Below are 27,256 nucleotides of genomic sequence, written 5' to 3'. Positions count from 1 at the left end.
CTAAATAGGCCTATTACAGCCTAAAGCAATTGAACGACTTAATGTAATGTTCCGAATAACAAATATTAAGTAGGACAATTAATTAAATATATGTGATAACGATAAATCTGCTTAAACCTACAAACAATAGAACGAGAATAATAACTAAATACAAAAGTGAAATACACTTATTAATAAGCCATATTGTACGTGAATTTGACCAACACAGCACAACGTAAAATCGTTGGTGTTAATGCATGGAGGAAAATAAGACATAAGGATCCATTTCAGCATTAAGCTATAATAATATTAGTTGGTTTGTATCGTATATTGTCATAATAGGCTACTGTATTTACATGTCTTCTAGAAGTTGTTTGGCCTTTGTGTTTTTGTTCACTTGAAGGAATCCAGTGGACACAAACCCACAAAATATGAAGTTATATAAGAATACTTTGGGTTTATTTTGTTTATTCATGCAGTTTCCCTCTGATAAATGATTTTATATGTTTTGCAAGTACATTGCCACATGTGCATGTTTTGGCTATTATTTGTAATGGAATGGTACAGGCCTGCATTTATTTTTCGTTTAAAGTTGACTAGGCCTTGTTTGATTATCAACAGCGTGTGAGTTAGCTACATTTCTATTTGCTGCTATAATTTCATTCCTAAATTACATTTAGCTTTAAAAAGGAAAACATAAGAACCACTTTTCGAAATGTATTATCCAAATGATAAAGCGAACGGTACTAGAGAAAGAGAAAGACAGAGAAGATGGTGGAGAGTGCAGTGATTTGATTATAAGTTTAATGAAATCGTTGGGATTGTGTAGCCCCCCTTTTCTTTCTTTCTCTCTCTCTCTGTGTGTGTGTGTGTGTGTGTGTGTGTGTGTGTGTGTGTGTGTGTGTGTGTGTGTGTGTGTGTGTGTGTGTGTGTGTGTGTGTGTGTGTGTGTGTGTGTGTGTGTGTGTGTGTGTGTGTGTGTGTGTGTGTGTGTGTGTGTGTGTGTGTGTGTGTGTGAAGTGTTAATTCTATTCTGCAGACTGCGCCATAACGAAATCTATGTCTGCGTGGTGATTGGATAGCGGCGGTCAACCCTGGAGTCACGTGGTGAGTTCTTTGGTCCTGGGGAAAATGGGGTTTGGTGTAAATCTAGGCTGTATTGCTGTCATATATCACACTACCTCGTAAAAACGACACTGAGGATTCTGGGCCAACATATCAGAGAGAAAAAATATGAGTTCTTATTATGTGGATGGTCTTTTTAGCAAATATACGGCGAGTAGTTCTCTTTTCCCAAACGCAGACCGCGGTTCTTGCACCATTGGACCCGGTGGAGAGGACTATGGGCAGGCTCCCAGCGCCGCAGCTATCGCGTATCCACCGTCCCTGCCGGGAGTTTACAACGTCAACAGTGCTATGTACCAGAGCCACCCCATGTTTACTGCTGGCTATGGCCAGGGACCGGACGTGCACAGCCTGCACTGCAGTCCATTCGACCACCAGAGCCGTTTGTTCAGCGACAGCTGCAGCCAAACGGGGCCAGGGACCCTCACCTCGCCGACGGACAAACACTACCGGATGTACCCCTGGATGAGATCTTCAGGTATATTTTCCTATGATATGGTTCTTATATACGGTAGACAACGCTCTCAAAGTCTTACGCATTTACAAAACATTGGGGATACTTACCTTGGACCTTAATGGTTCAATTAATTTCGTGAAGCCATTGGTATTGCATGGAAAGAATCGTAAAACTTTTATTGCGCAAGTAATGAGTTCTGTGGCCATAAATTCATTAGCCCACCGCTTCTGTAATGTTCATTTCGCAGACCTTGCCGCCGTTTTTTTTTTTACCTGGACTCTTATTACTCTCTTAAGCCTGTTCTCCCCTTTGCGGTTGTAAAAAGACCAGCCTGTTGTGTAAATCAGCTCCCCTGCACTCTGCAGAGCTGCCTTTTTAATTGGGTCTGCACAGCAGTGACTATTGACGTTTTCAGAAACCTGTTTGTCCACGTGACGTGACTATATATGCTATATGCTAAAGCAAAAATAGACTACTAAAAATAAGTAGGGTGAATGCCATGCAAACTATATGAAAGACATGTTTTTCCCCCCCGTAATTTGTGTACAGATGTGTGAACACTATAATTGCATTATGGCCTGTTGAGTGTGCAGACCTAGGCCTATGCAGTCATTTTATTAGAAAGGCAACACTGTGTTTCAAAGGAGCCATCGCCATATGGCTATCCCAGCATGACTACTTAAAGAGGTGCAAGCCCTGGCTATTTCCTCAGATGAATTGGGCCTAAATATAGAACTGTAAAAATGGTTGGACTAAAATAAGCAATACACAATGTTTCCGATGCAAATGATTTATTGTTACATTGATACAAATTGCAGCACTTTTAACAGATATATAAAATACAATTTACAAGGGTTTCCAAACTATTATAATGCAGTTCTTTATTCACTAATCTCTCAAGAACAGATTCCTTTTTTTTGACGATGGATTCCCAGAGTGTTTATTCACAAACACACACACACACACACACACACACACACACACACACACACACACACACACACACACACACACACACACACACACACACACAGACAGACAGTTGTAGCATGCAAAACAGTAGTAAATGGCCATGCATACACTATGAAATCTTTCATCTCTCACAGACCCAAATCGAAAACGCGGACGGCAGACCTATTCCAGGTATCAGACACTGGAGCTGGAGAAAGAGTTTCACTTCAACCGGTACCTGACCCGCCGGAGGCGCGTGGAGATTGCGCACGCGCTTTGCCTCACGGAGCGCCAGATCAAAATTTGGTTCCAGAACCGGAGGATGAAATGGAAGAAGGACCACAAGGACGAAGCCACCTCGAACAGCAGCACTGCCACTGGGCCAAACGACGAGGCCACCGTCCTTGGGGACAGGGATGGTGATTTGGGAATCAACGGACTGTCCAAGGCTGAGGAGGACACCAAGGGCAACGGTGTGGAGTCAGGGACAGCTGCCAATGGACAAGAGAAAGACGTATAGGGGCAATTAATTTAAGAAACACTCCATAAATGTTTGTTAAGGTTATATAAAGAATGTATGCAAGATGTGCATCCACATGCAATCGATACAGCCTCTTCGACCATGCTATTTAGAGCTTCCTAATTGAAGGAGCGACTACTGAAGGCACTTAACGATATTTAACAGCAAAGCCTCTTTATGTCAGGGATGCCTTTTCCAAATGACATAAAAAGGCTGTATACACACTTGAAAGGCAACAGTTACTACCTATTGAGACTATAAGATGTTTTATATGTACAGTGGTGGTAGTCTGTAAGGCTACACCCAATTACAAATTATTTAGCTAGAATATTTTACCTACAACATTCCTTGACAAATAATTATTGCCCGCTAATAGACAACAAATCTAACCTTAATTGCAGATGATTATTAACCGAGCCAAATATTAGAGAGGGGATTTTGCCGCAGGCGGTTGTATTTAATAAAGAAACGAATACAAAATTCTGCGTGCCTTATTTCGAATGATATGAAATGTTAATTTGCCGTTATTTGAGTGAGTTTTACTTTCTGTTACTGTTTTCGAATTTCTGACTTTAATATAGCATTATTGTAGACTTCGAAAGACGTAAAACCACTAATATATTATTATTACTGGTGTAATTTGAATATATACATATATTGTCTTGTGTGTAATGTGCCAAGAATGACAGAACCATTCCCATTGTTTGGAAAGGACACATGTAGCCTACCTCAGATCCTATGAAAGCCCAGTAGCCTAATGTATTGTCTGTGGTCTTCTATCAGTGATAGCTTGAAGTGATTTGAAGTCTTGTACTGCACTGTAATAATAATAATAATAATAATAATATCAATAATAATGATTATTATTATGTTGATTCATGGTCTTAATTTTCCACATTTGTTTTTGTTTGTCAATTTCGGTTCATGTCCATCGTAAATGCATGCGCTTATATTTTGATTATCATGCATTCCAGCTATGCGCACCCATGTGTTCAATAAAAAGCCTTATTTTTTATTGACTGTTATGACTCATTTTAGTTCAACAGAAACTGTTCCGTGTATATGTACGTAATGTGTAAATAAACATTTCAGAAATAAGCATTTTCTTTTTTCTTCACCCCCACCCACCCCAGTTCAAAAAGAAAAGACAATTGTGGATGTGCTATGATCAAACATTATTTGATATAATTGTTAAGAAGATTCCCCAAACTCTAAGTTTAGTATTATTGTTTATGTTTTTTCCTCTAAAATTGACCCTTTGTTTCCACTTCAATGTGTGCTGAGTGCACAGCAGTTAATTGGCCAACTAGTTGCACCTGCTGTTGATTTCATGATTTGCAATCCCATGCACCTTTAAAAGCAAGTGTTCGGCCAGTGTGTCAGGTCTGGTACAGAGAGCAGCAGCAGCTAGTGTGTGCGTCCATTCTAAGTGAGTTTGTTTTTGAGTTTGGATATGTTTTTGATGTGCAGTATAATGAAATTATGTTTATGTTACTTTGAATACATGTGGGTAACTTTTCTCCTTTTTCTGTATTATAATATTTTGGCTGAATATAGAATAAGCTGGTATCTGGCTATAGCTCCATTTGATTTCAAGGCATTCTTTGTATTTGAACTGGCTATATTAATAACAGGTTATGGGATGCATTGGCTTTGTAGCCTAATACAAATACAATAATAATAATGATAATAAAAGGTTCACATTAACCAGTAGGCTCATGGTTAACCATGAGTTACAGCATGTGACGGAAATGCGTCGAAATCCATTTGACTTTAGGTAAACAGAGGAGTTGAGGAATTCGAGCTATGAGAACACTAGATGGGGCAGGCCGCACATAAGGGGAATTACTGTTGAACTCTGCATGCATTCCCTCTTCCCTCGGTAAGATGGCGTCTCTCTCTCTGTGACCTGCCCCCTCCCTCTCTCCCTCCCTCCCATCGCCTTTCTCGCTCCCCCTCTCTCTCACTGGGTCATAAATCCGTTGTTGTTTATGAAAATTTACAACATAGCAATACAACTTTACGACTCGTCCCGGGTTACGATTGGCCACAGCTGGTCACATGGCAAGGAGCCGTGAACATGAACTTTTTTATATATAATTTCCAATGCCAGAATAGAGCAGCCTTCATTTAACAGTGTCTCAGTGTGCCACACGCGCACTCATCCTTTCTCCTACCATAGCCTATACTCTACCTCCATGTTTCTATACATTCTCCTTCTGACCTTTGTTTTTGTATAGTTTTCTTCACCCTGGGACCTCGGCGCATCGTTGGGTTACATTATTGCCGCTGTCCTGTTTGGTTTAGCACGAGGAATGGGAATGATCTCGAGCGCGTCACGGACCCGGGAGCTCCTGCGTCCACCCCGTGGCTCAGGAGACTGTCCCCGCCGGTCACCATGCGCCTGCACCTGCGAGGGAATTCGCAGGTGCATCCTTCCCGTTCCCCAGCTTCTGGACTCAGGAGATGTCTTCACCAAGGTAAGAAGACAGTTCATTGTTGACTTGCCATTTGTTCCGCTGGTTATTTTCCACCCATTTATCAAAGAGCTGCGGGTTTAGAAATTAGAGACAAAAAAACAAAACGTTTAGATGAAGTATGTCAGTTACCTAATATATTCAAATACTCAAGAAAACGTAATGCTTATGAGGAATGCTGGCTTATGCATGTTGGTTATTTGCATGATATGGATGGCCTAGAAAGTGTGTGTGTGTGTGTGTGTGTGTGTGTGTGTGTGTGTGTGTGTGTGTGTGTGTGTGTGTGTGTGTGTGTGTGTGTGTGTGTGTGTGTGTGTGTGTGTGTGTGTGTGTGTGTGTGTGTGTGTGTGCGTGCGTGCGTGTGTGTGCACGCAGTATTCCTCGTGTTGGGATGCACGCTGTCCAGGCTTAATTTGTTTGTTGTTAGATTTAAATGAGGCCGAGGATCAGCTGCATGATTCATTGGGTGAACTGAGGCCGACAAATATGCCCTTTGTCGCCCTCTTGTGGGAACGAGTAGACATGGCGTGGCAGTGGCTGCTCAGCCTCCCATGCATTGTCCTGCTTGCAGTGTGTTTAACGAACGTTACACAAGTCAACCTGTTTCTGTTTATATGCTGGTATTTGGTACGTAGGCCCAGTGTTCTGTTTTTTACTGTTTTGTTCTGCCGCTTGTTTGCGCAGGCCAAAGTTTAATATAAACTCTATTGGTAAAACAATGTCAGAAATCTCAGAATATCATATTAGTTATTATAACATAACAAAAAACATGTTTTAAGTAAGAGGTGATTTGAATTGATCTATAACGCCACATATATAAAGATATATTTTGTGTGTTGTGTGTGTGTGTGTGTGTGTGTGTGTGTGTGTGTGTGTGTGTGTGTGTGTATGTGTGTGTGTGTGTGTGTGTGTGTGTGTGTGTGTGTGTGTGTGGTATATACACTAATTTATCTTTACACTGCAGTGTATAGTGGTTACTTAATTATAGGCCCTGTCATGAAAATTAGTTTTATTGATGAATTGAGTACAAACAGTAGCCTATCTGGTTACATCATTTGGTTCTTGTTCCACAACATTTCTAAAGGTTTACAAGTTTCTTACCAAATAATGTGAACGCAAATCGCACTTGGCATTTTCGTTCTGTAGATAATTCATGAATTAAAAATTGTCATGCTCTTAAGAAACGTAGCACAAGTTATTTATTTATCCGGTTAGCCATAAAAGTGTTGTTTTCTGCGATTGTTCGTGGCTTCAGGTCACCCCCCCCATGTAAAACTCCAACGTTTAATTATGTCTGCTGGAGATAATACTATGAATATTGGCTTCAAATTATGATACTGCTCCCCAGTATAAGACTAATCCGAGCCAAAGCCATAATATTTATAACAAAGTAGTAATATGTTGGAGACTGTTTTGCGTTTGCTTGGTGTTTGTTCACACGTTGCAGATTGTCTCTATTGGCGCCTGCAGAACTTGCCCCTCGAGGCCCGGACGTCGCACCAGATGTTGGAAACTATTTGAGCAACCACTAAATCTTTTTTTTTGTTATTTTCTTCTTTGCACCAACAAGAATCCTTGCAGTTTCCCCCCGCAGCACTTTCTTCGTCGGTCCCTAGCTCCCTTGGGGCAAATAATTCTCGTGAGAACTTGCGTGCTATTGGTCAGTGATAAATCAGCTGTTTGGGGCCATGGCTATTTCAACTAACACACTCTCAGAACCAACGCATTAAACACGTTCACATGGCTAAGCATGCCATCAGGAACACGTGTGAAATTCCATCCAAAGTGTATGGAGTTTATTGAATCATTGGGACTATACACACTCAGATGCGGGGCCCATGTCACGCTAGGAATGGGTGATTCTCACCCCTTGGTTGGCACATCTGCGCACAATAATGCCCCGTGCCATCCGGTCTATTACACGGAGCGCCCACAGGACAAGAGCAGACAGAGCCAAGCAGCTTGCCTTGGCTGTCAAGGCAAGAGGTGCTGGGTATAGAGAGCGGTGCTTTGCAGCGATAACATGGGGGAAGCCGAGGCACAAACCAGCCCTCGGAAAGAAGCGGTGCCATAAAAATGTCAACGAAGAGAGAAGGTTCTGATGGAATGCACTGTGGAAACATTATCTTGGTTTTATATTTAGGCTGTGTGCGTCTCTGCTCCGCTTTCACTTCACCTCTCACGCTTCCAACATTTTAGCTTTCATAGACAAGGACACATTAACTAATATTAATTTTAACACTCTTTTTAGTGTGTGCATCTATTCCATAAAAATAACATATTCATAATAAGAGCATATCAGAACAGATAAAGTATCAGAATATGTTACATTGTGATTCCACTAAACAGTCATGTAGTATAGGCTACTTAATATGATTGTTGTATTTAATATTTGTTGCCAAAATATTAGTTCTACAAATGTATTTATTTTTACGTATCTCTTTTTATTTGAAATTTGACTGCATTACCAGTAGCTCTCTAGAACAAAGACAGAACTCTGCCGAGCAAGGCCAAAGGAAATACGTTTCATTCATTCATGTTTCGACAATAAGAGAATGTGGTCTATATGTAGGCTATATCTTTTTTTAAGATTTTTTTTTTGGCCTTTATTGATAGTTCAAGTGGAGACTGAGGAGAGGGGGATAGAGACACGGGGAGAGACACGCAGCAAAGGTCGTCGGGATCGGGACTTGAACCGGGATTTGTATAATATTATAGCCTATAGGTGCCCGGACCACTAGGCCAGTGATCCGGGCCATGTGGTCTATATTTTTAGGTTGTTTTCCAAATTAGACATGGGAAGTAACTTATATTCATAACACGCTTTAACATATTTCCTCAGTAGGTCTCGTTTTCATGAATCAATCATTTAAATCTATCTTAGCTCACGCAAAGCGAACATTACATGTTCAAAAACCTCTTTCTTTGCTTTTGAGATAAAAATATCGGCCTATCATGCGCAAAGCAACCAGCATGGTCTATGAATATTATTCAAAACTATCGTTGCTTTTAAGACAAAAGATGTTGGCCTATCATTAATGTTTTCATCTACTCTCACAACGTGCTATAACATGTATAATGTTAAGTGTATAGTTGGGATATGCCTACTCAGTCTACCGACTGTTTAAAACTGTGAAAAGGCAAACGTTAAATACAAAATAGTTCCTCTGGTCTGAGAGCGACATAAATGATCAAAGTGCCATATAAAAAGGTTTGTAAACCCCCAATAATGTATTATTTTGCCACATTAGCGGCCCATGAATGTCCGTTCGATTGTGTGTGCGTGTGTGTGTGTGTGTGTGTGTGTGTGTGTTATTTATTTATTTATTAATTAACCTTTTTATTGATACCTGTTACTACAGCATATTTCCATGAGCTTTCTTTTGCATGTGGAATTGAAAACGATCAAATTACGTATATTGTTCGGATTAGTTCAAGAATCTTCCGAAATGTTCAGAAGAACTGCAACCCATTGATTAAGTAATTATCTGCAAATCTCTGCACATTGTCGCTCATAGCCTGCTTTTTTTGTTTGAGGTTTCTGTACACTACGACGAGGAAAGATTGCATTCTCAGCACGTCACTTGTTGTATTGTTTGGGAACCCATTTTCTTTGCCGCAATGGTCGTTAACCTCTGTATGACCCTGTTTGGAGCCCACGCTAAAATATTGGGCGCAGACAGGCAGTGCGGCGATTCAACCAGAGGATGGCGCACGACGACAATTCAAAACATGGAAACTTGGCTGGGAAGAGCCCCTCTCCAAGCGCGCATGGATGCGCGTACCCTTTACATCCCACCCAGATTTCCTCCGTGCACGAGTTTACCTCTGGAGGTCATCAAGCAGGATTTACGACTGGTCAACAAAAGCACGTGATTCTCAGCCGTACCCCATATTTGGGTGTCTACGTAAGAGAGAATCAAGTACATGTCCTACTCATTTCCATAATTCATCATAAATTGTGCAAGGGTGCTATAGACCGCGCTAAACCATCAAGAGCCACAAATCAAGCACACACGTTTAATATTTTCCCCCCAAAATAAAAAAAGAACAATACCTACAACGAACAACATTGGAATTGTCAACAAATGAGCTCCTATTTTGTGAACTCATTCTGCGGTCGCTATCCCAATGGCGCGGACTTCCAGTTACATAATTATGGAGACCATAGTTCGGCAAACGAGCAATACAGGGACTCAACAACCATGCATTCCAGCAGGTACGGCTATGGCTACAACGGGATGGACCTCACTGTCGGCCGGGGCGGCACCGAACACTTTGTGGGCAGCGAGCAGCAGCAGCAGCAGCGGACGCCGGGCTTCTCGCCGACTCACTCGGCGGCGACAACGTCCTCTGTCGAGCCCGCCAGGTACAGCCAGACCGCCAGCAACACCGGGACCTCGTCTCTCTCCCCTCCACCTGACCCTCTGCCGTGCGCCCCGGTCGCAACAAGCTCGTCTCCGGTCACCGAGTCTCTGTCTCAACAGCAGCAACAACAACACCGAGCCATAAAGAACTCCATCCAGAGCCCCTGCTCGACCCCGTGCTCGAGTTCGAACGGAGGCACGCTGCTGAACCGGGACTGTAGTGTGTCCAAACAAGCGTCCAGCCTGGAGGAAGAGAAGCCCGCGGGAAGCGCACAGACAACTTCCCAAAATGTCAGCGATTCGAGTCAGCCTCAGATATACCCTTGGATGAGGAAACTACACATAAATCACGGTAAAGAAAAAGTCATTTTTGATGATGATTACGATCTCGAATCTGCGTTTTGTTTTGTTTGTTTTGTTTTGTTCAAGTGGTGGCACTGTAAGCTATAAGTAAAGGAGGTGTGCCATGTCTTTTTAGTCGGTGTTTGTGTTTTTTGCCACAAGCAGGGCATAACTGGATGTGACAATTTTCGATTATACCTTAATGACGACAATAAAAAGTCAACAATTTGCTTTCCATTTAGAGCATATTGCACCTATAGGTTACGTGCCACTGGTTCACCTGTTTGGGGTTATTGCTATTCAACAGGGTCAGACGCACTAAAAGAATAGGCATACCTACCTAAAGCATTTATATAGGCTAATCGCACTTTAGGTCAAATGATACAGTATTGTTCTCTGAATTTGGAAAATATCCTCAGTAATTGATCAGATTTGGCATATTTATATAATCAGTAAAATTGTGATATTCATGTTCGCAATGTGTCTTTGAAAAGGTGTGTTTTGAGTTTGTGAATTGGTCATTAATTCCTTTTCAACTTTACCACTTAATTTTTGGCATTCTGTAGTTATATACGCAACAAGCTATATAGTTACTATATAGTTATAGTAACATGACTCTGTGCGTCAAGCATGTAACCAAAAAATTACATACACAAAAAAAGTCACATTTGGTCTAAATATTGGTGCACTAATCTGTGTGTGTGTGTGTGTGTGTGTGTGTGTGTGTGTGTGTGTGTGTGTGTGTGTGTGTGTGTGTGTGTGTGTGTGTGTGTGTGTGTGTGTGTGTGTGTGTGTGTGTGTGTGTGTGTGTGTGTGTGTGTGTGTGTGTGTGTGTGTGTGTGTGTGTGTGTGCATGTAATGTATGTATGTGTATGTGTGTGTGTGTGTGTGTGTGTCCCATCCTTATCAGAGTTAGCAGGACCGGAGGGGAAGAGGGCGAGGACTGCATACACACGCTACCAGACCCTGGAGTTGGAGAAGGAGTTTCACTTCAACCGGTACCTGACCCGCAGGCGGCGGATCGAGATAGCTCATGCCCTCTGTCTGTCAGAGAGACAGATCAAAATCTGGTTCCAGAACCGTCGGATGAAGTGGAAAAAAGACAACAAGCTAAAGAGCATGAGCATGGCGGCGGCTGGTGGGGGCGGATATCGGCCTTGATATTGGGATGAGCACTATGTAAAAAAATAAAAAATACAATAAAAAAGTTAAAAGAAAAGAATACAAAGATTGTGTTATCTTCCCTCCCAAGTAAAACAAAAAAAGTGAGAGACTTGTTGTGGGAAGTAATGGGCCGCGGGCATACCACGTGTCCAAAAGTACCAGCCCTTCAATTCCGTTATATATATTTCATTTTGTTTTTTGACCGCGCTAATGCATAAGTGAACAAAAAAAAAATTGTGTATTCTGTACAGTTCTGTCTAGATTTAGAAGGAAAAACAATAAATGAAAATAAATGTTTGTTTAACTTATTTCTTGTTCAGACGGAAAATTAAAAAAAATAAAACTCAAAGCTTGAAATGTTATACCACATAATAAACCTTGTAAATGTTGTGTAATGCACTCAGAACAATAGCAACCGAATAAATAGTGGGTTTGGTGAGAGGTTGAGCTGCCTTTGTGTTTAGCCTTCGTTTTATATGTATGTAAGTATGTATTTATTTGTTCGCTGTATTGTATCAAACTTGTCAGATAACTTGCTTCCTATAACGTAGACCATTGAAATGAGCCTTGTGTGGTTATTGTGTGCGTTTGTGAACACGTAAAGGGACGGTGGTTCCGACCCAAATGATGTATGTACACAGCCTGTTTTGCGTTGTTCACCTGGCGCAGCATCTTAGTAAGCCATGTTTTGTCTTGTTTTCTTATATATTTTTAAGTGGACGACACCCACAGTGATTCCCATTGCCTATACGTGTATAGCTCCATCGTGATAAGCTTTTTGTAAATGTTTTTAAATGACTGGAAATCGAGAAAATACTATAATGATCATGGCAATTATAATAAACTTTTTACTGGACCGGCAACACTGCATCGTGTGTATGATTGTTTGTAAGAACATATTTATTATATATTTATGTACTTTCTTGTGGTACCTTTTTTCTAATGTAAATGAAAAAGTAGAGCCATAGTTTTGAATTCAACATTTATTTGCCAATTTAAGTTAGGCCAAGCAGCATGGCAGCATAGGCCTATATACGCTTACATATTTGCCTCATTAAATTAACAATGAACGTATACGTTTCAAAACTCCCTTAACAATCCAAGTCTGTGAATTCAACAGGTAGCCCGAAACAAATGTTGCTTTTACTCACCTTGGTGCGTGCCGTGGACAATAGGTCCTTGGACAGTGGACGGGCTCCTAGGGGCCGTTACGTCCCCTGTACTCAACACACACAACACGGGCTACTCCCAGGGAACACAGTTCGACTTTTTCAAGCTGTAAACTTTATTTGGCCGGTTCTGGCTCTCTGACATTTGGGTGCTAAATGAATGGGGGTTTTGTCTATGAATTAGATCGTAAAAATCATCCGGAGCGCGGCCAGATAGGCTCACTGGCCATAAACGGTCACGTGGTGGCCATTAAAGTAAGTTTTATGGTTTTGGGGAGTTGACAGTATATTGCACATAACATATAATCGCACTGACGCGCGGCTTGGTCTGACTCTCTCCTTCGCAGGGTGTAAGTGTTACTTGACCGTTACAGCCCGTCCCCTCTGCTCTCACAACCGCCTGGAGATGGACTGGACGCACGCGAGGAGAAAGACCATGTCTCGAGGTGAGTTTTCTGCAGTCCTGTTGTTGGTTCTGCTGCTCGCGTGCCTCGGAACAGCCACCCTGTGTTAAACAGCGTTATGATTGTATTCGCTCTCTCCTCTCTATCCGTCCATATTAAGTCCATTACGCTAATTTGTCAGTTGTGTAGTGCTGAATAGCACTGGTCTCGGCAGATGTTGCGCAGGGCTGGGTCCGGCTCATGGCTATTTAATTGCTTCCTTCCCCGCGTAACTTGTTTCCCTCCATCTGTGGTGTAAGTCATAATCCATTTTTGCATGTTGGATAATTAGCTCTCTGTCCATATCCACCCCCTCAAACTCTAGTTGCTGTAGTTTTATTACACAGGAGGATTAACAGACCAACACAAGCTCACCAGAGATTCTGGGGCGAGCCAGAAAAGTAGCCTAGAGCTGTGTGAATTGGGTAGATTCCCCTGATAAAGCTGTCCGGTTGTACAAACATACATATATTTGTTAGGGCCTAATAGCCGGGTGTTTTCGGTTCATTTCGATATGGTTGGGCTACTGTTGAAAAGTTGCAGATTCGTACTGTGAAAAGTTTGGGAGCTGTGTGTTGTGCGGGGCAGCCGCAATCCACATGTTGATACGCTAATGGCTTTAATAGAACAGGCAGTAAACACTGGCAAGTAAACACAACATGGGAACAAAAAGCAGCAGGGAGGACAGTTGAAAAGGAATTCCGTTTTGTGTCAGCCACGTCATTTCGTGTCGTGGGGTTGTAAAGTTCAGATGACCTCTCAGAAAGTGTCACTCTCGCTTTGTGACCTCTTCTGCGGGCCGCGGTGCGTGCGTCCGGGCCAAGGACGAGGTGAACCCGGTCATCGTATATAGGATTCATTCTATATAAAAGCATGTACCCACTACCCAGAATGGGAAAAAAACGAGTTATCATCATTCCACCTTTTGAAATTTACTGACGCATTCACTGTATCAATTGTTTCCTTTGGGATGTTTTTAACTTGTTGAAGGAACACGTAGTTGACTGTGTTCTATTATTGTCGACTAATTCACAAATGGTCGTCAATATGCATATAGGCCTACATTTTAAAGGTCTATTGAAATAGCCTAATTGGATATTTAGGCCTACAATTATATTCAATATTTGACTATTTTTCAGCTTTGTCTGGATTAGCTAACTCCTTTCAATCCCCTCTGTTTCGTTTGCTGTATTAACACCATATTTCTTTTTTCGTTACTTCGTTACAACCTGGTATTGATGCAGACGCATTCCGCGTAAATAGATTTGATTGTCATCCCAAAAAATGCTAATTTGTTTTAATGAGACATTTTGAAATTAATATAAAGTTTAAATATTTAAATGGAATTAGAAACAAAATTCCAGTTGGAAGATTTTTCCAGGTCACATCTGAGAATTAATTGATATCCTAGGGACACACGAGATAAAGAAATCCTCACGACTGACTTCACTTTCCTAGCCAAAGTTTGAAGGCTGCATTGCTTGGCACTTTGATAAGGACTGATCCAAACCATATTGCTCATTTCCCCTGTTCTTTTTCGCCTCGCAAATGTTGCTATTGTCATGTAAACAAGACACCAGTTCAACGAAGTAGCATTCACATCCCCTTCCGCAGTTAGTCTTATAGGCTTGATGGGCCGATCGAAAATACAAGCAAGTACATTCGATGAAACAATCTGTACCACTGTTCTGTGTGAATTAAGCCACTGCCATCCTTTTAAAAACGAGAAATGTCTAAATCGGGCCCCATATGCTCTGCTCAACAGCCAGCTGCATAATGCCAGGCCGAGGAAAAGAAGCCATTCCCTGCGCTAGTAAAGGTTCACAGGGAGGTCAGCTTCAGCAGAAAGATAAATCTGCATCCTCTCAGAGCCACCAGCAGAGCTCGCTTTAGGCCAAGTTCACTGTCACCCTCCGCCTGTTCACCTTACGAGAGGCAAAACACTCAAACACACATTCACCACACAATACACACACATACTGCACTACAATAGCATCCACACACGTTCACACATTTGTAAGTAGGTCTATATGTAAATGACTTAACGAAATGGGATGTCGGCAGGTAGTGATAGCATATCTGTGTATTGCAGCAGCATGCCTATATCCTATATGCACCAAAGGGCAGGAAAGTCTAATTCAAATTATTATATCCTTATAGCTTAATAAAGATATTTTTGGCTGCATTGTTTGATCTAACCCCCAATCAATGACTTGCACATTAGGCAGGCCAATTAGACATGTACACGAGAAGCGTGTTAGATCGATATTTTACAACAAGATTGCGTACATTAGAAATGCATTTTTGTTACGAAGGGATCTTCTCTAATTATGATATTTGTGTGAATAATTACCGTAATGACAACAGCTATGGATTGTTAAAATCAATTTTTCGTTCCAAGGGGCCAGCTATAGGCTATATACCTCGCATGGGCGGCCGCCTCACTGGGGTGGGACTGATGAGGGTGAGATACCGAGAGAAGAGGAGGAAAAATTGGGGTCAAAAGTTTACGCACTGAACAAGTCTCCGTCATCTGTTCACTCGGAGCTTGATGCCAGCGCTATAATAGCGATCTTGACTCTCCACACAAAAGATAGAATAGCTTTGAATTACATATGTTGGACGGTGCACTCCAGGTGAACCCTGGATGCGGGGTGACCCCGCGTCAGGGACCACGGGGAGGGGACCCCCCACCCGTCCCAGCCCCAAGATTGAGTGGCTGGCGTTTTATTAGGGCGGTTGATTGGTGAATTTCCTTTGAATAAATTGCATTTGATATGTTTAGGGGACGAGGGCGAAATTTGCATTCTGAGGATTGATACTCTCGACCCGGTCACAGGGTAATGGGTAAACCCACCGCCCCCAAATTGAGCCCCCGGACCCCTTAAAAAACATTTAGTCCCTCTCCTGCTGAAAGGGAATATTCAAAAGACTTATACAAAAATGGCAAAAAAATGTGTGTGTGGGTGAGATTTATTTTAATATATAATATAGCGGAATATTTCTTCTTTTACACAATCTTGCGTCATTACAGACCGCTGAGACGAACTTCAATGTATTTCAGTGCTATTTGGAGGAAAGATAGGGATATATTTGGAAAAAATGTACAAGGAAAAGTGGCAGCTCCCCAATTTTAAACACTAAAATGATAGAACGTATGCATTAGGCCTAAAGGCCCGTAGTGCTCTGTGTTTAAAAATGCCACCCAGTAAAGACTATCGAAAACGCAATGTTCATTTGTTTAAGCTTAGACCATACTGAAGTTTACTTTATTTTAATGTGTAAACTTTCTTATATATGAACACATGAGAAAGACGACTATAGGCTTACATGAGTCCTGCTTTCCGCTCAACAAGCTAATACAATTGCCCATTTTGGTATTCTTTGGAATAAGGTAGTCTATTCAACTGAATGAAATAACACTGCATTTCGATGTCACAAAGCGAAATTAATAATCTGCTAATTATTAAAATTAATGCTAAAAGAAACACACAAGAACACGTACTTTAAAAAAATGTAGGTCAACTTTTATTATAGGCCTTAATCATACTAACACACTCTAGAACAAGGCTTATTATGTAGAATACATAACTTAGCTGCACCGGGGAGAAGTAGGCCTAACGACAAAATGCTAAAAAGAAATCACAATGGAGCAGCAGTAAGCAGCTGCCTATTATATTAGCAGGCGCCACTTTCGAATCAACGTTTCTTTCTTGTTATTTTAGGCTACTTTAAACGTGATATTTGGCTTATGAATCCCTTTGTCATATTAATCATGACTGAGATATTTTGATACTATCATCATACCCACAGCAAACAACTATGTTTTGTTTTCATTTTTAAACCTTCAATATGTTTGCCGTTGCATTTGGGTGTGTGTGAATGTTACACAATGTCCCCAAAAATACCCAGTGCAGACTACCTTGTACCTTGTACCACTTCTGCACAGAAACATGATGTTTAATTATCAATTGTATTCTTCATGGGGGGGGGGCAACTTGTGCCTCATCAGTTGCAAGGGCAGAAAAGTTGTTGTCCATACACTTTTTAGAGGGATTTCACTCTCTTTTCCCCCCTCTCACATTCGGACCTATACTAATAGGTCGTATATTTGTCTCATACTCAAGTGAAATGCTGCAGCTGTTGTTAGATTTCATGTTCTAAGTGACCATGCCCAATAATTCAGACAGCTTGTTCAGTGCGCACGTGCTTTATACATGCTGTGTGGGTGTCGAGTGGTGCGGAGGTCCAATGCATGAAACGAAACGACGTTTCGTCCCAGTACCGTTTTAGTTATTTCGAGATTTAGCCACGTGTTTGTGACATAAAACGGTTAATGGCGTTTTTACCCGAACATTTACCTCATCTTGAATGCAGAGGAGATATTTTACTCTCCGGTCTGGGCACCATATAGACAAGAGACCTTGTGAGAGCCATATGCAATCTGTCACTATCGTCACAGCACTTCTCTGATAATCTAAATTTACAGTAAACTGTCAGCATGATGTATATTGCTTAAGTAGACCTTCACTTCACAGTATACCCTTGGCAAAGGAATAGCACGCTTGAAGGTACACGTATTTAAACCTATACGATAAAATCTGAAATCGCCTCAGGCCTATGGTTTTTGTTTCTAGATAGTCTCCAATTATGTAGACAATTACTAAGATAGTGTGGCCTTATTTCCAGCACCAATTATTTTCAGACGTGCAACTTTTTACTCCATATCTGAATTAGATTATCATGATAATTTTCCTTTATTTTTGGTTTGTTCAAGATAGCCATGCAAGTGGACCTCTTGTAATAGATAACGGGGTGATATTACTGGGGCTGTGATAAAAAATCATACAATTTATGACATTTTAGGTAGGCTACATAAACAGCCATGATGGTGGAATTTCTGTTTGTAAATTATTTCTAGTTGGGAATTTTCTTAGCCTTGTCTACGCAGGCCTGTGCTATAGCAACAAGTAGAATGACCTGTAAAAACAGATAACCGTCATTCACGCTAGGATAGCTCACTGTAAGTGGATAATAGCCGAGCTGACCTGGCCCATATTTATACAGGCAATATATAATACATTGGCAGTAGACTGTAAATTTAGATATCATGTGAAGTCGTCTTACCGTGGACATTAAGTTGATATATTGGCGTTCAGGTGGTCTCACGGCTATAAGGATATGGCTACACGTGGATACTGCTATGGCAGAGTGCTGTCCACTGTCATTCTCGATTAGTTTGACGCAAGATTTAGGTCTACCTGCCCTATACTTACAGCAAATGTTGACATACATTTAGTGTCACGATTTAACAAGTGCTGATTGTATTGATACATAAAAACCTCTGATTAATTGAAAAACCAACAACGATTCTAATCCGTCCGTTCAGCCAGTGCGCGTCAGCTACAATATATCCTCAAGCTATATAGACAGCTCCCAAGTCTTGTTAGAATAACCGAAACTGAAGTGAGCGAGTTTAGATATATAATAATGCAAATCGATGCAATGCGTCCATCTGCAGTCTGTTTCTAGCAGTTTATAGCCAAGATCACCCCTCACATTTAACACCACTTTAGAAATAGGCTACACGTCCTCGACGCATGACTTTTTCAAATGGCTTAAGTTTTTTTTTGCACTTTTTAAAAACTCTTTTGGGACCTTCCTGGGTGTTGACCCACGCTAAGTGCTCCCCCACATCACCAGGGTTGAACAAACCCTGGAAAACTGAAGTCCAAGGCCGTGGGGTGAACTTCAGGTCACTGCGTCTAACAGATATGAAAATGTAGCCTCTTTGCAGAAGGGCACGCCTTGTTGTTTAACAAAGACTGTCAATGCCCAAGATTAATCAGAAACAAAATGGAAACGGTGTCACTTTGGGGTCAGGCAGAAGTTATTTCTGTTTAGGGGAGCGAATAGAATAGGGGAGAGAAAAAAAGGGGGGGAAAGGAAAGCTTTCAATATTTCCGAAGTTTGGCCTCTTTCACGATGCCTGGGCCTTCTTTAGATGGACAATTGCGGACAAATTCTGAAGGACTGCTGGTGATTTCGGGGAGCTGTACAGTGCTGTGCCTCGGATTTGTCCTGTAGCAGCCGTAGGGAGGTGCAGAGGAAACAGGTCGTAGTAAGGATGGCTTTTGGTGAAGCTCTGATGGCACAGAAGGAATACGGTCAGAGGATGCTATTTTGTTCTGTTCTTTTTCAGCCTTAATTTCTTTAGATGTCTGTTATGGTGGGATAATGGTGTGTACGAATGGGCCAGCTCTATACTGTATATTATGGCATTATTATTGTTATTACTGTTGTTTGGGTTGCTATAATTAGTAGCATTATTTTAATTGTTACTGTGGGGTTGCCCTAAATATGACATTAAGTGAGGTTAATGTTCTGTCGACACACTGTTGCTAGTATTTGCCTGCCGTTGTTTACAGTAGACTGGTACAATAGGAAGAGCGAGAATCTTTCTCTGAACTTTGAAAGAATTATACACATGACATGGTTGCCTTTGAGAAGTTCTTGTAGCGTTTATTTGATATATTTCTGCATTAATTCGGCAATAGAAATGTATTTATATTTAGAAGTTAAACTGGGTTGATTTAATTGACCTACCTTGTAATAGACAATTTGTTAAAACTATATATGCTTTGTATTGCTACTTACTGGGTAGTCATTGCTTTTGCAAAATGTGTGGCTGGAAAATATTGCAAATAGTGCATTGTTTTGACCGGATTCTGGGTAGCAGTTTGCAGTTGAAATTGGAAAAAAGTTATTGATACAGATAACACACTACGTTGTATTTGTATTTTCAAGGAGAAAGGCGCGAGATGCACGCAATCACACCCTCGAACGTTTTATAAGTTATGAAATGGCAATGTGTGACCAAACACAGTTCAAAGTCTTTGTTATGCTTAAGGAATCTGGCAAAAATAGAATTTAGAATTTTTGAGATTTATTTGGGCCTCATGGACAGACAATTGACTGATCTGGTTTCATTTGTTATAGAGTTGGTTTGGGTGGTTATTAATTAAGGTTTTATTGATGGACAGTCTATGCTCGGCAGTTCTTGGTCCAATACGGCTTGCTTTATATTGTGTGATACTTTCAATAACATGCCACAGGTACATTCATATGCAACTGTTTTCACAGTTTTACATGTTTTTTGAGTATATTTTTAAGCGCATTTTCATTTCCAGTAACCAAATATTCACGTTGTTTGCCACCCCCTTCAGTCCTTTGTTTCTAAAGAATCTGTATTCTTTCAGGGGTTGAATTTGATGCAACATTTTCATCCCTTTTCAGAGGATGTTGATTTTAGGAGGAAATTATAGCATGTCTGCAGTAACCTCGCCTACATAAGTTTGCTCCATGCAGTAAACAAGTTGCTTGATTGGGTTTTCTTTATATACTCTGATTTAATAAGGAAAACACCAACGTAAGCTAGTCCGAGCAATTTTCGTTGTGCCAATGCCATGCTTTCCATTGGTTCCTGTTTACATGATGCCCACAGGAGACACTGTGATTGGTGGCGGTTTACACGTGACCAGACAACTTTGTACATTTGACAGGGAGTAGGAGGGTTTTGTGGAGATCAGAAAAACGACAGCGCGATAAAAATTAGTATTGTTGCACTTCACAAATTAATGACCATGAGTTCCTACTTGATAAACTCGAACTATATCGAACCTTCCTTTCCTCCATGCGACGAATATCAACAGAGCGGATACATCCCTGCCCCTGCTGATTACTACGAACGACCAAAAGACACGGGCTTTCCCCACCACGACGACGCATCCTACCCGAGGTCAAACTACACAGAACCGAGCTACGATTACGGTAATGTCCCCTCGAACGGACTCGATGATTTCACCGACGGGCATCACGCACAGCCCCAACCCGTTCCACAGAACCACGGTCCTCGTCTCAACACGGTTCCGGAGAGTGGCGCAGGGGCGAATGCCAGCAAAGACTGCAGCCACGCCAGTGAGGCATATCCCGGCATACCGAAGGGCAAGGAGCCGGTGGTTTATCCCTGGATGAAAAAGGTCCACGTTAGCACCGGTGAGTTATCGTCACAGTTAAATAGTAGAACCACTGAGAAACAACCATTGGAACATACGCAAGCCCATTGAGGCAGCACTAGTAGCACCCCTTACAACAGCAATTTACGGCTATTGAGCAGCAGGGTCGGTAATTAAGGACCCTCGTAAATTTTATTGCCTGTGTTCGTCTGCCGGGGCCATGCGCCTTTGTTGCTTTTTAACCCAAACTACCTCCACGACTGGACCCAAGCCAAACTGTAATATCCAACCCCGCTGTTTGGTTAATCATTTCTAAGCTTGATTTGTCCCTTGATGCGAGCGCTTGTACACATGGCATCTCCAAATTGAGGTCGTTCCCGCAACAGAAATGACACAGAAAATGATTCAAACATTGCGACATTATAATACCCCCAAAAGAAAAGAGGGGGAAAACGCCTTAATGCTTTACATTCTTTTAATGTGTCCAGTGGAGAATCGGCGGTTAGTTTGGATCGAACGCCATTAGTCTCACGTAACACCTGCTTGCTTGCATCTGTATTGCTTTTTCAGTCAGCGCCAGTTACAATGGAGTAGGAGTGCCCAAGAGGTCCCGCACTGCCTACACCCGCCAGCAGGCTCTCGAGCTCGAGAAAGAATTCCACTTCAACCGTTATCTGACCCGACGCAGGCGCGTGGAGATTGCTCACACTATGTGCCTGTCCGAGCGCCAGGTGAAGATCTGGTTCCAGAACCGGAGGATGAAGTGGAAGAAGGACCACAAGTTGCCCAACACCAAGATCCGTTCCTCCAGCTCGGCCTCGTCCGCGACCTCGGGAGCCCCAGTACAGCAAATCAAAACAGGCCAGCAGCTTGTTCCCACGCCGTGCGCTGCAAGCCTATAGTGCATGAGTCCCGCGAAAAGCTCCCCCTAAAACCCAACACAGACTGAGAATGACAAATAACACACAAGTGGAATTTTGTTGGACCGTTTCTTCAGTATGTTACACATGGTGTTATCCCGTTCCCCCCGCCTTGGCCACTGGGCCGCTCGCATTCTCTCAACCCCTTCGCCCTCACAGTCCACCCCATGTCTCCGTCTGTTCGCTCCCTCTGCATATAAGCTTGAAATTCACCTCTAATTGCCAAGATGGCAAACTGAAATGTATATGTATTTGTTTATAATTATGAGAGAAGGATAACGCACATTCAGATAGGACCTGGATCATAATGTATCATTACAGTAAAAAAAAAAAGAAGAAAATTGTAAATGGGGTGAGAGTAAGTGGGAAGTCATTTTTCTATGTTCTTTATGATTTTTTTAATTATAATTATTATTGCTCATGGAAAGTTCTAATATACTTGAAAGATATTTAGAGAAGCTCTAGGTGCCCTTTAGAAAAGCAGTCAGCTGTTTTTGTTTAGGGCATCATTCAGAGTAACACAATGTAGTTTGTGTGTGTGAATGGGTTGGTATACTGTTGAATGTAGTCCAGGTGACTTTCACATCTAATGTACATAGACAAATCATAGCAAAGGCACAATAAGGAAACACATTTCGTCAAGTAGAAATATGTCTGTTCGTGTTGTAGGTTGTACATTTGATTTGTGCTAGTGCGTCTTCTATGGTGTTGTGTTCTTAACTGTGAATATTTGTGTGTTGTCTAAAATGGACGTTGTAATGTAGGCTAGTGTAGACCTAAGGTGTTCTTGTGAAATAAATATGTACTTCAATTATATGGTTGATATATGACTTTGGATATTATGGTGTAGATATATGTAACGTGTTGACTCTCCGAGTTCAGCAATGAATGCTATAGCGGTCGTGCGTAATACACGCAATACGCCTGATCTGAAGACGTTCAGTTGTTTCCAGTGTCGGGGTTAAACATGATTAGCACTTGTACAATTTTAATTTCATGTTGGTTATTATTTTATTTTTTTGCCATAAAAGAAAATTGATTAAAAATCTGTATTGTAATGTATTTGAATATGCTGGGAAATATTGTGAAATGACGTGCGTAAACGTCAAAAGTGTGTGTCAGGAATGGATTATGTAGATTTCAATGCGTCACACCTTGAAATTATTTTGCAAGAATCTGCTAACTGAGTTTGACTCTGTGGAAATCCACTTGGGAGCTGCTGTATTCCCAAATATCTGTAATCGGGGGTGATGAAAATGCGTGCAATGCTGGGCCTCTCCTTTCATTTACTAATGCTCAGATACAGCCTAGAAGAGGTAAATTGCCACACAGATAAAAGGATATTGGAATGTAACTTCTTCAGTGTAACGTTTGTTTTAAACATATATTTAACAATACTTTGCACAGCGCCCTGCGTAAATTACGTAGGCTGGGCAAGACAGGCCTAACTTAATTCGACTCCGGCACATCTTTGAATGCTCAATTGACTTTACTGCCCTATCTGTACAATATATATCTTTTTTATGCCCATAAATGTCATGTGCCTTTTTATAGACGAAGCTGATTTGTGGTGCAGTGTGTACATGCCGATATAAGCTTCTGGGCTTTAAGTATTAGGCTGTGCGCCAGCGAGGGGTAATAAGTTAAAACCCCCAAAAATGTCCAGTGCATTTGACCACACATGTTTTCGCATGCATTTTATAAGGAGATCTCCTCAAAAACCTCGATCCCTTGGTGCACCAGTGTGTAAAGGGTTGGTCAGTCACTACCTGCTGGCTGCTACAGCCAAACAATAGAGAGTTCACCCAGAGGACATGGCAGGATCTAGCCAATCACCGACCCGGAGCACTTCGCTTGACCCCTGACCTTACGACACACACAATGTTCAGACCATACATCAGTGTTAAGACCTCCGTGGGCTTTTCTTCTTTCTCATTTTATATATTTGCCCAGAGACGACGCGGAAACAAAAACGATGTGTAGGTGCTGAATCTGTGCCACTAATTCATTCGAACTGTTCTTTGAGACGCACTCATCTGCTATTCGTCACAGAAACACATCTGTCAGGCGGAGTGTGCAAACGGCAAATAAGAGGAGAAACACGTCGCAGTCATGTACACAAAGTAGAAATTCTTTCTGTTTCAAGTTTGTATATATCAGAACGTCATGGTTCCGCAAGAGCATGTGAGATCTCATATTCATAATGATAATACGCTCATAATAAACCCTTATAAGTATAGGTCTGCACTGCAGGGCTACATTGACATGCTTGTAGCCTGATTTATACTTGCTTCTGTTCTGGTCTTGCACCGAAGATATCAAATCTACAAGCTCACAACGCCTCCTTAGGAAGTGTTGTGAGCTTGTAGATCTGTTATTTTCAGTACAGACACTTGGCGTGCAACTAAGTATTAATCAGGCCCAAGTCGTTGCAATACTATGTGAAATCCACAAACTGGCACAGATGTAACTTCAAAACAACATTTCTCTGCACCTTGCTATAGTTTATAGGTCTACCTGTCAATTATTGTGATGGTGCAGCTTCATCCATGACCATGGTGGTATCTGTTAAATTAATATTTTTCACATAATCAAGCAAAATGGAACGTAACTTGCTTGATTTCAGACTTTTTGTCATAATTATTACAAGTCTACTTGCCCCTTCAGGTGCTGCTGTGCAGCACTTGGCAGGCAGAGACATGGAGATTGTACAGAAGATGGCGTTAGATTGGCACAGGTTTTACTGTGCCTCTCGAGATGTCGAGCTGCTTAAATTACATATTTCAACTCATTTGATGCACGAATAGAGGTCACTTCCAGTGTTCTGAAATTTTAATTTGCTCATCCACGTGACTTGTTGAATAATGAATGCCCTCGGGTCAGAAATAGATATGAAAATCTGCCGTACTATATTTTCATTTGAAGTGAGCCTCAGTTGGGTGCATATCTCGTCTACATTTATGTTCTGTTCTGTCCGTCTGTTTCCCTGTGGACAACGATCATCTTACTACTTGTGAGTAGATTTGGGTCTTTTTTCCTACTCTGTGGGGGATTTCGAAATGGTAGACAAGAATATTCACTTGTGGTGCTAACGTTTAGTGGTGCGGTTTGGTCCTTGTGCGCATTAGGCAGATTACTCTCATCAAGCAAGAGGGTGATTAATTTAGAAGAGGGCTAGTATATGCTCACAGGGCTTACCTCTATATGCATAAGATTCATGCAGCCGTCACAGGTTTTGCAGTTATAGGCCATGTACTTGTAACCAGAGCCAAATTATTCAAAGTCTAACACAGGGGATCAGGGGTTCATTATGCCTTAATATTTCAATATTCAAGTGACAATAACTTCAAGCCACTTAATATCATATATATATATATATATATATATATATATATATATATATATATATATATATATATATATATATATATATATATATACATACACACAGTGTGTTATAACATTCTTCGTCGCATTAACAATGGGAGTTACAAAGTTTTTCATAGGTCATCACTTGTGGATTTTCGTGATTTAACGTATAGGGCAACGAACAGGCAACGAACTACAGTAGCTTGAATCCAACTAACATTTGCAGTGAAAATGTTTCACGAGACTTAATACATTTAAATTGGCAAAAAAATGAAAAATGAAGTGACATCCTAGTCTAGACATAAAGGCCATTTCTCAGTCACGACAGTTCTGGGTGTGAAGTCCGAAATACAATGTCTTAAATTCTGCGTAAATAACAAACATTTAAAAGAAAATAAATAAATCAAGTTATATAAATAAAACATCCTCAATGTTGGCTGTGGGTGGACATGGACAAGTCACCACCTTGACTTTAAAGTTTAAATGAATGTATATGCTTCATAGGCGTATCATTAAGATAGGAATAAAACAAGACAATATTCAACATTTAAGTTAAAGTGGATGTTAAGAGTTTCACATTTATTAGTTGTGGGGGCAAATGCATTAAAACTACCTTAACAAATGCAAATAGTTGTGCTTTGGCAAAGAAAGCCCTGTATTGAAAGTGGACACAAAAGACAACTGAGAACTAGGTTAAACATTAACCAGTGATGAGCTATATGTCAGGATTCATCTTATTATCATCTATCATTGTTCATTATTGTTATTATTATTATTATTGTCATTATATTATTATTACTATTGTTATTATATTGTTATTACTATAGGCTAGTAGCCTATAAGTAGGCCATATACATTTATTAGATTCAGCCAGTTTTGCACTTACCTCGCACATTAAACTAACGTTAAGATTATCAAAAGTCACAGAAAATAATAGAGTATAACATCACAATTCAACTTCAGTGCTTTATTACAATCACCCATAAGGACTATCCACAGAATTCACCTCAAACACCGACTTAGGTTTCCCCAATAGTGTGCCTCATTCATAAGAATGGGCTCCCAGTCAGCGTACGGCGTTGAATTTCGCATTAGCCTTGATGTTGGCCGGTGTAAACCCTCGAGAAAGACTTATCTTCGGCTGAGTGTATCGGTAACCCAAGTCTGCCAGTTAAGAGCTCCGAATGTCAACATTGTGGGGAGATATGTATAGTCGTCTGGCTAACATCCAAAGGCGGAGCGGTGAGGAGAGGTCTGCGCCTTTAACAACTCTTTGTTGTCAGCGATTAAGGCGCCTTGATTTGTGCAACTATAGCTCTGCTGAAACGTTTGAGAAATGAGACAACATTCAATCGGTTACTGCTGTTGGTGCAATAGCAATTAAAAAGGCTGCAACAAAACGTAGGTTACACAGCAATTAACGTGGCCTTAGAGGTTTCCATCTTCTCCTTGTTTTTGACCCAAAATAATTTCACACTCGGCTGTCTTTGCCTCTGCCCGGGTCAGGGAAAAGTTCAGGTGCGGTGGCGAGAGGCAGCGTGGGAGTGAGTGTCTGTTTTCTATCTCTAGTCAGCTCCAGCCCCAAAACTTCTCCAACATTGCCTTGCTTTAGACGACCCCAGTGAACTCGTGCTGTAGAACAAAAACAAAAACAGAGCAAGCAACACATTAAACAATGACAATATGCTATAGGCTACAAACATTATAAAACAAAACAAAAAAACATCAATGTTAACAAATACAATTAATTTAGCCTACTGATTATGTAAATGTGAAATGAAATCTCATCACTATACTTAGTAAAGCTCTGTCCTCCTGTCCTTAATGTTGGACATTTCTAGAAGGAGATGGGTCTGCCTCTGCTTTAGGGCTTTAAAAGTTTACCGCTCAAGTTGTAGTTTGAGAAGACAATGTGTGGGAGTGGGGTGCTGTCCATGTCCGCTCCGAGTGATTAATAGT

The 27,256-nt window shown here is 41.2% G+C and overlaps 3 protein-coding genes and 2 long non-coding RNA genes across 5 annotated transcripts; 3 read left to right on the top strand and 2 right to left on the bottom strand.

Moving 5' to 3' along the window:
- The first annotated feature begins 1,196 nt into the window (after positions 1-1,196).
- Positions 1,197-3,057, top strand: LOC311062304 (homeobox protein Hox-A7-like). Its single transcript, XM_084081221.1, has 2 exons — positions 1,197-1,581; positions 2,667-3,057. Exons 1-2 carry the CDS (start codon positions 1,212-1,214, stop codon positions 3,029-3,031), a joined length of 735 nt encoding a protein of 244 aa, XP_083937347.1. The 5' UTR covers positions 1,197-1,211; the 3' UTR covers positions 3,032-3,057.
- LOC311062306 lies at positions 2,887-12,819 on the bottom strand. The gene is made up of 3 exons (XR_014602486.1): positions 12,533-12,819; positions 5,256-5,580; positions 2,887-3,002 (listed from the first exon to the last, which is right to left on the bottom strand). It is a non-coding gene; the product is annotated as an uncharacterized lncRNA (long non-coding RNA).
- hoxa5a (homeobox A5a) lies at positions 9,468-12,236 on the top strand. The gene is made up of 2 exons (XM_084081218.1): positions 9,468-10,227; positions 11,128-12,236. The coding sequence occupies exons 1-2, from the start codon at positions 9,597-9,599 to the stop codon at positions 11,376-11,378; spliced, it is 882 nt and encodes a 293-aa protein (XP_083937344.1). The 5' UTR covers positions 9,468-9,596; the 3' UTR covers positions 11,379-12,236.
- A 7,572-nt stretch (positions 12,820-20,391) lies between the features above and the next one.
- Positions 20,392-22,974, top strand: hoxa4a (homeobox A4a). Its single transcript, XM_084081219.1, has 2 exons — positions 20,392-21,048; positions 21,579-22,974. Exons 1-2 carry the CDS (start codon positions 20,631-20,633, stop codon positions 21,908-21,910), a joined length of 750 nt encoding a protein of 249 aa, XP_083937345.1. The 5' UTR covers positions 20,392-20,630; the 3' UTR covers positions 21,911-22,974.
- Positions 22,975-26,249: 3,275 nt separating this feature from the next.
- Positions 26,250-27,232, bottom strand: LOC311062305. The gene is made up of 2 exons (XR_014602485.1): positions 27,094-27,232; positions 26,250-26,929 (listed from the first exon to the last, which is right to left on the bottom strand). It is a non-coding gene; the product is annotated as an uncharacterized lncRNA (long non-coding RNA).
- Positions 27,233-27,256: the final 24 nt, after the last annotated feature.

This window comes from Gymnoscopelus microlampas, assembly GCF_963454915.1.
Source record: "Gymnoscopelus microlampas genome assembly, chromosome: 15".
Taxonomy (NCBI): Eukaryota; Metazoa; Chordata; class Actinopteri; order Myctophiformes; family Myctophidae; genus Gymnoscopelus; species Gymnoscopelus microlampas.
Note: the sequence above shows the minus strand (reverse complement) of the source record. Positions and strands in the feature narration are given on the sequence as shown.